Here is a 14,317-nt window from a genome sequence, read left to right as displayed (position 1 = left end):
AATACACTCACATATATATTTATAGTAACAACACAGTCCCCATAGACTGCAATGTAAAGGCACTTCATATCCGCTCTCTTTAACCCCTTAAAACTGATTTGTGCAGTTACTATTTAAAAAAGATGCTACTTTTTAATTTTAATAAAACAACACTTTCGGCTAGATTTAGAGTTTGGCGTTAGCCATCAAAAGCAGCGTTAAGGGGTCCTGACGCTGCTTTTTACCGCCCGCTGGTATTTAGAGTCAGCTAGGAAAGGGTCTACCGCTCACTTTCTTTCCGCGACTCCAGGCTACCGCAGATCCCCTTACGTCAATTGCGTATCCTATCTTTTCAATGGGATTTGCATAACGCTGGTATTTGGAGTCTTGGAAGAAGTGAGCGGTAGAGCCTCTACCGACAAGACTCCTACCGCCAAAAAAAGTCAGTAGTTAACATCTTTCTGGGCTAACGCCGGAACATAAAGCTCCTAACTACTGTGCTATAAAGTACACTAACACCCATAAACTACCTATGTACCCCTAAACCGAGGCCCCCCCACATCGCAAACCCTCTAATAAAAATGTTTAACCCCTAATCTGCCGACCGGACACCGCCGCCACCTACATTATAGCTATGAACCCCTAATCTGCTGCCCCTAACATCGCCGACACCTATATTATATTTATTAACCCCTAATCTGCCCCCCCCAACGTCTCCGCTACCTAACTACAATTATTAATGCCTAATCTGCCGACCGAACCTCACCGCTACTATAATAAATGTATTAACCCCTAAACCAACGCACTCCCGCCTCGCAAACACTAGAATAAATAGTATTAACCCCTAATCTCCCGCCCGCAACGTCGCCGCTACTATAATAAATGTATTAACCCCTAAACCTAAGTCTAACCCTAACCCTAACACCCCCCTAACATAAATATAATTTAAATAAAACGAAATAATATTCCTATAATTAAATAAATTATTCCTATTTAAAGCTAAATACTTACCTGTAAAATAAACCCTAATATAGCTACAATATAACTAATAATTACATTGTAGCTATTTTAGGATTTATATTTATTTTACAGGTAACTTTGTAATTATTTTAACTAGGTACAATAGCTATTAAATAGTTATTAACTATTTAATAGCTACCTAGTTAAAATAAGTACAAAATTACCTGTAAAATAAATCCTAACCTAAGTTACAAATACACCTAACACTACACTATCAATAAATAAATTAACTACTAACTATTTAATAGATATTGCACCTAGTTAAAATAAATAAAAGTTGCCTGTAAAATAAATATAAATCCTAAAATAGCTACAATGTAACTATTAGTTATATTGTAGCTATATTAGGGTTTATTTTACAGGTAAGTATTTAGTTTTAAATAGGATTCATTTATTTAATTATAGGAATATTATTTTGTTTTATTTAAATTATATTTATGTTAGGGGGGTGTTAGGGTTAGTCTTAGGTTTAGGGGTTAATACATTTATTATAGTAGCGGCAACGTTGCGGGCGGGAGATTAGGGGTTAATAATTGTAGGTAGGTGGCGGCTATGTTAGGGAGGGCAGATTAGGGGTTAATACAATTTATTATAGTGTTTGCGAGGCGGGAGTGCGGCGGTTTAGCGGTTAATACATTTATTATAGTGGCGGCGAGGTCCGGTCGGCAGATTAGGGGTTAATAATAAAATGCAGGTGTCAGCGATAGCGGGGGCGGCAGATTAGGGGTTAATAAATGTAAGGCTAGGGGTGTTTAGACTCGGGGTACATGTTAGGGTGTTAGGTGCAGACTTAGGAAGTGTTTCCCCATAGGAAACAATGGGGCTGCGTTAGGAGCTGAACGCTGCTTTTTTGTAGGTGTTAGGGTTTTTTTTCAGCTCAAAATGCCCCATTGTTTTCTATGGGGGAATCGTGCACGAGCACGTTTTTCAAGCTGGCCGCTACTGTAAGCAACGCTGGTATTGAGGATTGAAGTGGCGCCAAATTATTCTCAAGGCTCCCTTTTCTGAGCTTAACACAGCCACTCAGACAACTCTAAATACCAGCGTTGTTTAAAGGGTGCGCTGGGAAAAAAAGCTTTACCGACAAAACTCTAAATCTAGGCGTTTATTTTGAGGCAAATTTGCAGACATTTTTTGAATTAACCAGAGGTCTGACTGAGCGCAAATGGGCACATGATAAATTAGCGCTTCACCTCTAATCAGTAACATTTATATATAACACTGCCCTCACCCGGCTACTTCATAATGACTAGCAAAGACGTTATTTACCCAGTGCACAGATGGGGAACAAAGGGCAACCTCAGTATCGCCTCACTTATCTCACCCACTCCCTGTCACTCACCTACACAAATGTACTGTCCGCTGGCAGCAGCAATACCCCGGGCAAACACTGCCTGAGCTGTAGGAACAAGAAACAGACAATAAATAGTTACACAATGGCCTACTGCTTCTGGTGATACAGACTGGAGAGAGCTTAGGACATGGGGTCTGTCCTTCCTCTGCAGGTGACACAGAGAGGAGGGAGCTATAGGGCATGGGGTCTGTCCTTCCTCTGCAGGTGACACAGAGAGGAGGGAGCTATAGGGCATGGGGTCTGTCCTTCCTCTGCAGGTGACACAGAGAGGAGGGAGCTATAGGGCATGGGGTCTGCCCTTCCTCTGTAGGTGACACAGAGAGGAGGGAGGTATAGGGCATGGGGTCTGTCCCTCCCCTGCAGGTGACACAGAGAGGAGGGAGCTATAGGGCATGGGGTCTGTCCTTCCTCTGCAGGTGACACAGAGAGGAGGGAGCTATAGGGCATGGGGTCTGTCCTTCCTCTGCAGGTGACACAGAGAGGAGGGAGCTATAGGGCATGGGGTCTGTCCTTCCCCTGCAGGTGACACAGAGAGGAGGGAGCTATAGGACATGAAGTCTGTCTTTCCCCTGCAGGTGACACAGAGAGGAGCGAGCTATAGGGCATGGGGTCTGTCCGCTGGCAGCAGCAATACCCCGGGCAAACACTGCCTGAGCTGTAGGAACAAGAAACAGACAATAAATAGTTACACAATGGCCTACTGCTTCTGGTGATACAGACTGGAGAGAGCTTAGGACATGGGGTCTGTCCTTCCTCTGCAGGTGACACAGAGAGGAGGGAGCTATAGGGCATGGGGTCTGTCCTTCCTCTGCAGGTGACACAGAGAGGAGGGAGGTATAGGGCATGGGGTCTGTCCCTCCCCTGCAGGTGACACAGAGAGGAGGGAGCTATAGGGCATGGGGTCTGTCCTTCCTCTGCAGGTGACACAGAGAGGAGGGAGCTATAGGGCATGGGGTCTGTCCTTCCTCTGCAGGTGACACAGAGAGGAGGGAGCTATAGGGCATGGGGTCTGTCCTTCCCCTGCAGGTGACACAGAGAGGAGGGAGCTATAGGACATGAAGTCTGTCTTTCCCCTGCAGGTGACACAGAGAGGAGCGAGCTATAGGGCATGGGGTCTGTCCTTCCCCTGCAGGTGACACAGAGAGGAGGGAGCTATAGGGCATGGGGTCTGTCCTTCCTCTGCAGGTGACACAGAGAGGAGCGAGCTATAGGGCATGGGGTCTGTCCTTCTTCTGCAGGTGACACAGACAGGAGGGAGCTATAGGGTATGGGGTCTGTCCTTCCCCTGCAAGTGACACAGAGAGGAGGGAGCTATAGGACATGGGGTCTGTCCTTCCTCTGCAGGTGACACAGAGAGGAGGGAGCTATAGGGCATGGGGTCTGTCCTTCCCCTGCAGGTGACACAGAGAGGAGGGAGCTATAGGGCATGGGGTCTGTCCTTCCTCTGCAGGTGACACAGAGAGGAGGGAGCTATAGGGCATGGGGTCTGTCCTTCCTCTGCAGGTGACACAGAGAGGAGGGAGCTATAGGGCATGGGGTCTGCCCTTCCTCTGTAGGTGACACAGAGAGGAGGGAGCTCTAGGGCATGGGGTCTGTCCTTCCCCTGCAGGGGACACAGACAGGAGGGAGCTATAGGACATGGGGTCTGTCCTTCCCCTGCAGGTGACGCAGAGAGGAGGGAGCTATACGGCATGGGGTCTGTCCTTCCCCTGCAGGTGACACAGAGAGGAGGGAGCTATAGGACATGGGGTCTGTCCTTCCTCTGCAAGTGACACAGAGAGGAGGGAGCTATAGGGCATGGGGTCTGTCCTTCCTCTGCAGGTGACACAGAGAGGAGGGAGCTATAAGGCATGGGGTCTGTCCTTCCCCTGCAGGTGACACAGAGAGGAGGGAGCTAGAGGGCATGGGGTCTGTCCTTCCCCTGCAGGTGACACAGAGAGGAGGGAGCTATAGGGCATGGGGTCTGTCCTTCCTCTGCAGTTGACGCAGAGAGGAGGGAGCTATAGGGCATGGGGTCTGTCCTTCCCCTGCAGGGGACACAGACAGGAGGGAGCTATAGGGCATGGGGTCTGTCCTTCCCCTGCAGGTGACACAGAGAGGAGGGAGCTATAGGACATGAAGTCTGTCCTTCCCCTGCAGGTGACACAGAGAGGAGGGAGCTATAGGGCATGGGGTCTGTCCTTCCTCTGCAGGTGACACAGAGAGGAGGGAGCTATAGGGCATGGGGTCTGTCCTTCCTCTGCAGGTGACACAGAGAGGAGGGAGCTATAGGGCATGGGGTCTGTCCTTCTTCTGCAGGTGACACAGACAGGAGGGAGCTATAGGGTATGGGGTCTGTCCTTCCCCTGCAAGTGACACAGAGAGGAGGGAGCTATAGGACATGGGGTCTGTTCTTCCTCTGCAGGTGACACAGAGAGGAGGGAGCTATAGGACATGGGGTCTGTCCTTCCCTTGCAGGTGACACAGAGAGGAGGGAGCTATAGGACATGGGGTCTGTCCTTCCCCTGCAGGTGACACAGAGAGGAGGGAGCTATAGGACATGGGGTCTGTCCTTCCTCTGCAGGTGACACAGAGAGGAGGGAGCTATAGGGCATGGGGTCTGTCCTTCCCCTGCAAGTGACACAGAGAGGAGGGAGCTATAGGGCATGGGGTCTGTCCTTCCCCTGCAAGTGACACAGAGAGGAGGGAGCTATAGGACATGGGGTCTGTCCTTACGCTGCAAGTGACACAGAGAGGAGGGAGCTATAGGACATGGGGTCTGTCCTTCCTCTGCAGGTGACACAGAGAGGAGGGAGCTATACGGCATGGGGTCTGTCCCTCCTCTGCAGGTGACACAGAGAGGAGGGAGCTATAGGACATGGGGTCTGTCCTTCCTCTGCAGGGGACACAGACAGGAGGGAGCTATAGGGCATGGGGTCTGTCCTTCCCCTGCAAGTGACACAGAGAGGAGGGAGCTATAGGGCATGGGGTCTGTCCTTACGCTGCAAGTGACACAGAGAGGAGGGAGCTATAGGACATGGGGTCTGTCCATCCTCTGCAGGGGACACAGAGAGGAGGGAGCTATAGGACATGGGGTCTGTCCCTTCCTCTGCAGGTGACACAGAGAGGAGGGAGCTATAGGGCATGGGGTCTGTCCTTACGCTGCAAGTGACACAGAGAGGAGGGAGCTATATGACACGGGGTCTGTCCCTTCCCTGCAGGTTACACAGAGAGGAGAGAACTATAGGGCATGGGGTCTGTCCTTCCCCTGCAGGTGACACAGAGAGGAGGGAGCTATAGGACATGGGGTCTGTCCTTCTCCTGCGGGTGACACAGTGACACAGAGAGGAGGGAGCTATAGGACACGGGGTCTGTCCTTCTCCTGCGGGTGACACAGTGACACAGAGAGGAGGGAGCTATAGGACACGGGGTCTGTCCTTCTCCTGCGGGTGACACAGTGACACAGAGAGGAGGGAGCTATAGGACATGGGGTCTGTCCTTCTCCTGCGGGTGACACAGTGACACAGAGAGGAGGGAGCTATAGGACACGAGGTCTGTCCTTCTCCTGCGGGTGACACAGTGACACAGAGAGGAGGGAGCTATAGGACATGGGGTCTGTCCTTCCCCTGCAGGTGACACAGACAGGAGGGAGCAATAGGACATGGGGTCTGTCCCTCACCTGCAGGTGACACAGAGAGGAGGGAGCTATAGGACACGGGGTCTGTCCCTTCCCTGCAGGTGACACAGTAACACAGACAGGAGGGAACTATATGACATGGGGTCTGTCCCTCCCCTGCAGGTGACACAGTGACACAGACAAGAGGCAGCTAAAGGACACAGGGTCTGTCCCTTCCCTGCAGGTGACACAGTGACACAGACAAGAGGCAGCTATAGGACATGGGGTCTGTCCCTCCCCTGCAGAGTTACAGTGACACAGACAAGAGGCAGCTATAGGACATGGGGTCAGTCCCTTCCCTGCAGGTGACACAGTGACACAGACAAAAGGCAGCTATAGGACACAGGGTCTGTCCCTCCCCTGCAGGTGACACAGTGACACAGACAAGAGGCAGCTAAAGGACACAGGGTCTGTCCCTTCCCTGCAGGTGACACAGTGACACAGACAAGAGGCAGCTATAGGACATGGGGTCTGTCCCTCCCCTGCAGAGTTACAGTGACACAGACAAGAGGCAGCTATAGGACATGGGGTCTGTCCTTTCCCTGCAGGTGACACAGTGACACAGACAAGAGGCAGCTATAGGACATGGGGTCAGTCCCTTCCCTGCAGGTGACACAGTGACACAGACAAAAGGCAGCTATAGGACACGGGGTCTGTCCCTCCCCTGCAGGTGACACAGTGACACAGACAAGAGGCAGCTATAGGACACAGGGTCTGTCCCTCACCTGCAGAGTTACAGTGACACAGACAAGAGGCAGCTATAGGACACAGGGTCTGTCCCTCCCCTGCAGAGTTACAGTGACACAGACAAGAGGCAGCTATAGGACACAGGGTCTGTCCCTCACCTGCAGAGTTACAGTGACACAGACAAGAGGCAGCTATAGGACATGGGGTCTCTCCCTTCCCTTCAGGTGACACCGTGACACAGACAAGAGACAGCTATAGGACATGGGGTCTGTCCCTTCCCTGCAGGTGACACAGTGACACAGACAAGAGACAGCTATAGGACATGGGGTCTGTCCCTTCCCTGCAGGTGACACAGTGACACAGACAAGAGACAGCTATAGGACATGGGGTCTGTCCCTTCCCTGCAGGTGACACAGTGACACAGACAAGAGACAGCTATAGGACATGGGGTCTGTCCCTTCCCTGCAGGTGACACAGTGACACAGACAAGAGGCCGCTATAGGACACGGGGTCAGTCCCTCCCCTGCAGGTGACACAGTGACACAGACAAGAGGCAGCTATAGAACACAGGGTCTGTCCCTTCCCTGAAGGTGACACAGTGACACAGACAAGAGGCAGCTATAGGACATGGGGTCTGTCCCTCCCCTGCTGAGTTACAGTGACACAGACAAGAGGCCGCTATAGAACACAGGGTCTGTCCCTCCCCTGCAGGTGACACAGTGAAACAGACAAGAGGCAGCTATAGGACACGGGGTCTGTCCCTCACCTGCAGGTGACACAGTGACACAGACAAGAGGCAGCTATAGGACACGGGGTCTGTCCCTCACCTGCAGGTGACACAGTGACAACGACAAGAGGCAGCTATAGGACATGGGGTCTATCCCTCCCCTGCAGGTGACACAGTGACACAGACAAGAGGCAGCTATAGGACATGCGGTCTGTCCCTCCCCTGCAGGTGACACAGTGACACAGACAAGAGAGAGCTATATGACATGGGGTCTGTCCCTCACCTGCAGGTGACACAGTGACACAGACAAGAGGCAGCTATAGGACATGGAGTCTGTCCCTCCCCTGCAGGTGACATAGTGACACAGACAAGAGGCAGCTATAGGACACGGGGTCTGTCCCTCACCTGCAGGTGACACAGTGACACAGACAAGAGGCAGCTATAGGACACGGGGTCTGTCCCTCACCTGCAGGTGACACAGTGACACAGACAAGAGGCAGCTATAGGACATGGAGTCTGTCCCTCCCCTGCAGGTGACATAGTGACACAGACAAGAGGCAGCTATAGGACATGGGGTCTATCCCTCCCCTGCAGGTGACACAGTGACACAGACAAGAGGCAGCTATAGGACATGCGGTCTGTCCCTCACCTGCAGGTGACACAGTGACACAGACAAGAGGCAGCTATAGGACATGGAGTCTGTCCCTCCCCTGCAGGTGACACAGTGACACAGACAAGAGGCAGCTATAGGAAATGCGGTCTGTCCCTCACCTGCAGGTGACACAGTGACACAGACAAGAGGCAGCTATAGGACACGGGGTCTGTCCCTCCCCTGCAGGTGACACAGTGACACCGACAAGAGGCAGCTATAGGACACGGGGTCTGTCCCTCCCCTGCAGGTGACACAGTGACAAAGACAAGAGGCAGCTATAGGACACATGGTCTGTCCCTTCCCTGCAGGTGACACAGTGACACAGACAAGAGGCAGCTATAGGACATGGAGTCTGTCCCTCCCCTGCAGGTGACACAGTGACAAAGACAAGAGGCAGCTATAGGACACATGGTCTGTCCCTTCCCTGCAGGTGACACAGTGACACAGACAAGAGGCAGCTATAGGACACGGGGTCTGTCCCTTCCCTGCAGGTGACACAGAGACACAGACAAGAGGCAGCTATAGGACATGGGGTCTGTCCCTCTACTGCAGGTGACACAGACAGGAGGGAGCTATAGGACATGGGGTCTGTCCCTCCCCTGCAGGTGACACAGTGACACAGAGAGGAGGGAGCTATAGGACATGGGGTCTGTCCCTCCCCTGCAGGTGACACAGTGACACAGACAAGAGGCAGCTATAGGACACAGGGTCTGTCCCTCCCCTGCAGGTGACACAGTGACACAGACAAGAGGCAGCTATAGGACACGGGGTCTGTCCCTTCCCTGCAGGTGACACAGTGACACCGACAAGAGGCAGCTATAGGACACAGGGTCTGTACCTCCCCTGCAGGTGACACAGTGACACAGAAAAGAGGCAGCTATATGACATGGGGTCTGTCCCTCCCCTGCAGAGTTACAGTGACACAGACAAGAGGCAGCTATAGGACACAGGGTCTGTACCTCCCCTGCAGGTGACACAGTGACACAGACAAGAGGCAGCTATATGACATGGGGTCTGTCCCTCCCCTGCAGAGTTACAGTGACACAGACAAGAGGCAGCTATAGGACACGGGGTCTGTCCCTCCCCTGCAGGTGACACAGTGACACAGACAAGAGGCAGCTATAGGACATGGGGTCTGTCCCTCCCCTGCAGAGTTACAGTGACACAGACAAGAGGCAGCTATAGGACACAGGGTCTGTACCTCCCCTGCAGGTGACACAGTGACACAGACAAGAGGCAGCTATATGACATGGGGTCTGTCCCTCCCCTGCAGAGTTACAGTGACACAGACAAGAGGCAGCTATAGGACATGGGGTCTGTCCCTCCCCTGCAGGTGACACAGTGACACAGACAAGAGGCAGCTATAGGACATGGGGTCTGTCCCTTCCCTGCAGGTGACACAGTGACACAGACAAGAGGCAGCTATAGGACACAGGGTCTGTCCCTTCCCTGCAGGTGACACAGTGACACAGACAAGAGGCAGCTATAGGACATGGGGTCTGTCCCTTCCCTGCAGGTGACACAGTGACACAGACAAGAGAGAGCTATAGGACATGGGGTCTGTCCCTTCCCTGCAGGTGACACAGTGACACAGACAAGAGGCAGCTATAGGACACGGGGTCTGTCCCTCCCCTGCAGGTGACACAGTGACACAGACAAGAGGCAGCTATAGGACACAGGGTCTGTCCCTTCCCTGCAGGTGACACAGTGACACAGACAAGAGGCAGCTATAGGACATGGGGTCTGTCCCTTCCCTGCAGGTGACACAGTGACACAGACAAGAGGCAGCTATAGGACATGGGGTCTGTTCCTTCCCTGCAGGTGACACAGTGACACAGACAAGAGGCAGCTATAGGACACAGGGTCTGTCCCTCACCTGCAGGTGACACAGTGACACAGACAAGAGGCAGCTATAGGACACAGGGTCTGTCCCTCCCCTGCAGGTGACACAGTGACACAGACAAGAGGCAGCTATAGGACACGGGGTCTGTCCCTCCCCTGCAGGTGACACAGACAAGAGGCAGCTATAGGACACGGGGTCTGTCCCTCCCCTGCAAAGTTACAGTGACACAGACAAGAGGCAGCTATAGGACATGGGGTCTGTCCCTCCCCTGCAGGTGACACAGACAAGAGGAAGCTATAGGACACGGGGTCTGTCCCTCCCCTGCAGAGTTACAGTGACACAGACAAGAGGCAGCTATAGGACACGGGGTCTGTCCCTTCCCTGCAGGTGACACAGTGACACAGACAAGAGGCAGCTATAGGACACGGGGTCTGTCCCTTCCCTGCAGGTGACATAGTGACACAGACAAGAGGCAGCTATAGGACATGGAGTCTGTCCCTTCCCTGCAGGTGACACAGTGACACAGACAAGAGGCAGCTATAGGACATGGAGTCTGTCCCTTCCCTGCAGGTGACACAGTGACACAGACAAGAGGCAGCTATAGGACATGGGGTCTGTCCCTCCTCTGCAGGTGACACAGTGACACAGACAAGAGGCAGCTATAGGACACGGGTTCTGTCCCTCCCCTGCAGGTGACACAGTGACACAGACAAGAGGCAGCTATAGGACATGGGGTCTGTCCCTCCCCTGCTGAGTTACAATGACACAGACAAGAGGCAGCTATAGGACACATGGTCTGTCCCTCCCCTGCAGTTACAGTGACACAGAGGTTAGTGTAAGGCCGTTGCATTTACTCACCTGGTGGGGTTTCTAGGGCATCAAGCGCGTGCCAGTACACCATGATAGAGCCATCAGATTCATACATCTGTAATGGGAGAGATGAGTTAGTCTCACAAACAGCATAGAGTAAAGAAACCTAGGGATAAAGAAGGAGCAGAGGCACCTGAACTCTACATACAGTTATTGTCGGGGCCCTCTCAAGCCCCTCGACCCACTGGTGTAGCATTAATCTGTGCCCCTCCCCCCCACCACCTAAACCTTAACAGTAGCAGTAAATCCATCCCCCATGCAATAAACTACAACCCTTAACCCCTATGGGCCCTCAAACAAAATGAAACATCATCTGTATTTATACTTAAAGGGACAGTCAAGTATAAATTAAAATTTCATTATTCAGATAGGACTTTTAATTTTAATTGACTTTCCAATTTACTTTTATCATCAAATTTGCTTTTTTCTCTTGGTATTCTTAGTTTAAACTAAACCTAGGTAGGCTCATATGCTAATTTCTAAGCCTTTGAGGGCTGCCTCTTATCACAGGCTTTTTAAATCTCTTTTCAACACAAAGACAGAAAGTACACGTGGGCCATATAGATAACACTGTGTTCAGGCACAGGGGGTTATTTAAGATCTAGCACAATACAAAGAGACAGAAAGTACACGTGGGCCATATAGATAACACAATGTTCGGGCACAGGGGGTTATTTAAGATCTAGCACAATACAATGCTAAATGCAAGACAATAGATAGTAAACAGTCACAGTCATGTGATTAGGGGGTGGAAGAAGGTTCTTAGATACAAGGTAATCACAGAGGTAAAAAGTACATTAATATAACTGTGTTGGTTATGCAAAACTGGGGAATGGGTAATAAAGGGATTATATATCTTTTAAAACAATAACAATTCTATGGTTGACTGTCCCTTTAAACTGCCAGACCCCACTGCAATTAACCTTCAAACCCCCACACACCCTACTCAAATGGTCCCAATCAAGACTCCCATCTAGAGCAATAACTTCCAGAAACTACAAACCAAGATCTCACAATTGTCACTCAGGGACGATTATTTGTTAACTGAATCCATGAAGCATCCCCCTCATATACAGCGATCTGATCCATCAGCTTCAGTACGTCTATACACAGCCCTCCTCCTCACCCCCAGGGCATCCCCAGGAAGAACCAGAGCGACGTCTATACACAGCCCTCCTTATTCCTATCCTGCCCTCCTCACTCACCCACAGGTCAGATCTAGTGCTACAGGTATAGAAAGGATCCCTAGGAAGAACCAGAGCGACGTCTATACACAGCCCTCCTTATTCCTATCCTGCCCTCCTCACTCACCCACAGGTCAGATCTAGTGCTACAGGTATAGAAAGGATCCATAGGAAGAACCAGAGCGACGTCTATACACAGCCCTCCTTATTCCTTTCCTGACCACAATCCTCACTCACCCACAGGTCAGATCTAGTGCTACAGGTATAGAAAGGATCCCTAGGAAGAACCAGAGCGACGTCTATACACAGCCCTCCTTATTCCTATCCTGCCACAATCCTCACTCACCCACAGGTCAGATCTAGTGCTACAGGTATAGAAAGGATCCATAGGAAGAACCAGAGCGACGTCTATACACAGCCCTCCTTATTCCTATCCTGCCCTCCTCACTCACCCACAGGTCAGATCTAGTGCTACAGGCATAGAAAGGTTTACAATGTAAACACACGGTCCTTTTGTACTCACCTGAATACCTTTTTGGGAAGTAAGAACAAGCAAGACTCTAGATGGCAGAACACACCAGGAGGCCTGTATGGGACAACAGATTCATAATAAGAATAACTTGAGATGATAAGTACAGACAGCAGCCCCCCTTACTGTGTATCTGAGACATAAATATTAATCAAGCCACTCAGTGAGGTGATGAGTACAGACAGCAGCCCCCCTTACTGTGTATCTGAGACATAAATATTATTAAAGCCGCTCAGTGAGGTGATGAGTACAGACAGCAGCCCCCCTTACTGTGTATCTGAGACATAAATATTATACAAGCTGCTCAGTGAGATGATGAGTACAGACAGCAGCCCCCCTTACTGTGTATCTGAGACATAAATATTATACAAGCTGCTCAGTGAGGTGATGAGTACAGACAGCAGCCCCCCTTACTGTGTATCTGAGACATAAATATTATTCAAGCTGCTCAGTGAGGTGATGAGTACAGACAGCAGCCCCCCTTACTGTGTATCTGAGACATAAATATTATACAAGCTGCTCAGTGAGGTGATGAGTACAGACAGCAGCCCCCCTTACTGTGTATCTGAGACATAAATATTATTCAAGCTGCTCAGTGAGATGATGAGTACAGACAGCAGCCCCCCTTACTGTGTATCTGAGACATAAATATTATACAAGCTGCTCAGTGAGGTGATGAGTACAGACAGCAGCCCCCCTTACTGTGTATCTGAGACATAAATATTATACAAGCTGCTCAGTGAGTTGATGAGTACAGACAGCAGCCCCCCTTACTGTGTATCTGAGACATAAATATTATTCAAGCTGCTCAGTGAGATGATGAGTACAGACAGCAGCCCCCCTTACTGTGTATCTGAAACATAAATATTATTCAAGCTGCTCAGTGAGATGATGAGTACAGACAGCAGCCCCCCTTACTGTGTATCTGAGACATAAATATTATTCAAGCTGCTCAGTGAGATGATGAGTACAGACAGCAGCCCCCCTTACTGTGTATCTGAGACATAAATATTATTCAAGCTGCTCAGTGAGATGATGAGTACAGACAGCAGCCCCCCTTACTGTGTATCTGAGACATAAATATTATTCAAGTCGCTCAGTGAGATGATGAGTACAGACAGCAGCCCCCCCCTTACTGTGTATCTGAGACATAAATATTATTCTAGCTGCTCAGTGAGGTGATGAGTACAGACAGCAGCCCCCCCTTACTGTGTATCTGAGACATAAATATTATTCAAGCTGCTCAGTGAGATGATGAGTACAGACAGCAGCCCCCCTTACTGTGTATCTGAGACATAAATATTATACAAGCTGCTCAGTGAGATGATGAGTACAGACAGCAGCCCCCCTTACTGTGTATCTGAGACATAAATATTATTCAAGCCGCTCAGTGAAATGATGAGTACAGAGAGCAGCCCCCCTTACTGTGTATCTGAGACATAAATATTATTCAAGCTGCTCAGTGAGATGATGAGTACAGACAGCAGCCCCCCCTTACTGTGTATCTGAGACATAAATATTATTCAAGCTGCTCAGTGAGATGATGAGTACAGACAGCAGCCCCCCCTTACTGTGTATCTGAGACATAAATATTATTCAAGCCGCTCAGTGAGGTGATGAGTACAGACAGCAGCCCCCCCCTTACTGTGTATCTGAGACATAAAAATTATTCAAGTCGCTCAGTGAGATGATGAGTACAGACAGCAGCCCCCCTTACTGTGTATCTGAGACATAAATATTATACAAGCTGCTCAGTGAGATGATGAGTACAGACAGCAGCCCCCCTTACTGTGTATCTGAGACATAAATATTATTCA

At 50.5% G+C, this 14,317-nt stretch overlaps 1 protein-coding gene across 1 annotated transcript in view; it reads right to left on the bottom strand.

Moving 5' to 3' along the window:
* Positions 1 to 14,317, bottom strand: part of WDR54 (WD repeat domain 54) — a 258,021-nt gene that overhangs the window by 214,332 nt on the left and 29,372 nt on the right. The window contains exons 2-4 of the mRNA XM_053700368.1: positions 12,495 to 12,557; positions 10,776 to 10,842; positions 2,342 to 2,398 (exon numbers count right to left, since the gene is read on the bottom strand). Of these exons, the coding sequence (XP_053556343.1) occupies positions 2,342 to 2,398; positions 10,776 to 10,842; positions 12,495 to 12,557 (187 nt within the window). The remainder of the gene's footprint in view (positions 1 to 2,341; positions 2,399 to 10,775; positions 10,843 to 12,494; positions 12,558 to 14,317) is intronic.

Source organism: Bombina bombina, chromosome 2 (assembly GCF_027579735.1).
Source record: "Bombina bombina isolate aBomBom1 chromosome 2, aBomBom1.pri, whole genome shotgun sequence".
NCBI classification, from domain to species: domain Eukaryota; kingdom Metazoa; phylum Chordata; class Amphibia; order Anura; family Bombinatoridae; genus Bombina; species Bombina bombina.
This window is presented reverse-complemented; position numbering and strand designations above follow the sequence as displayed.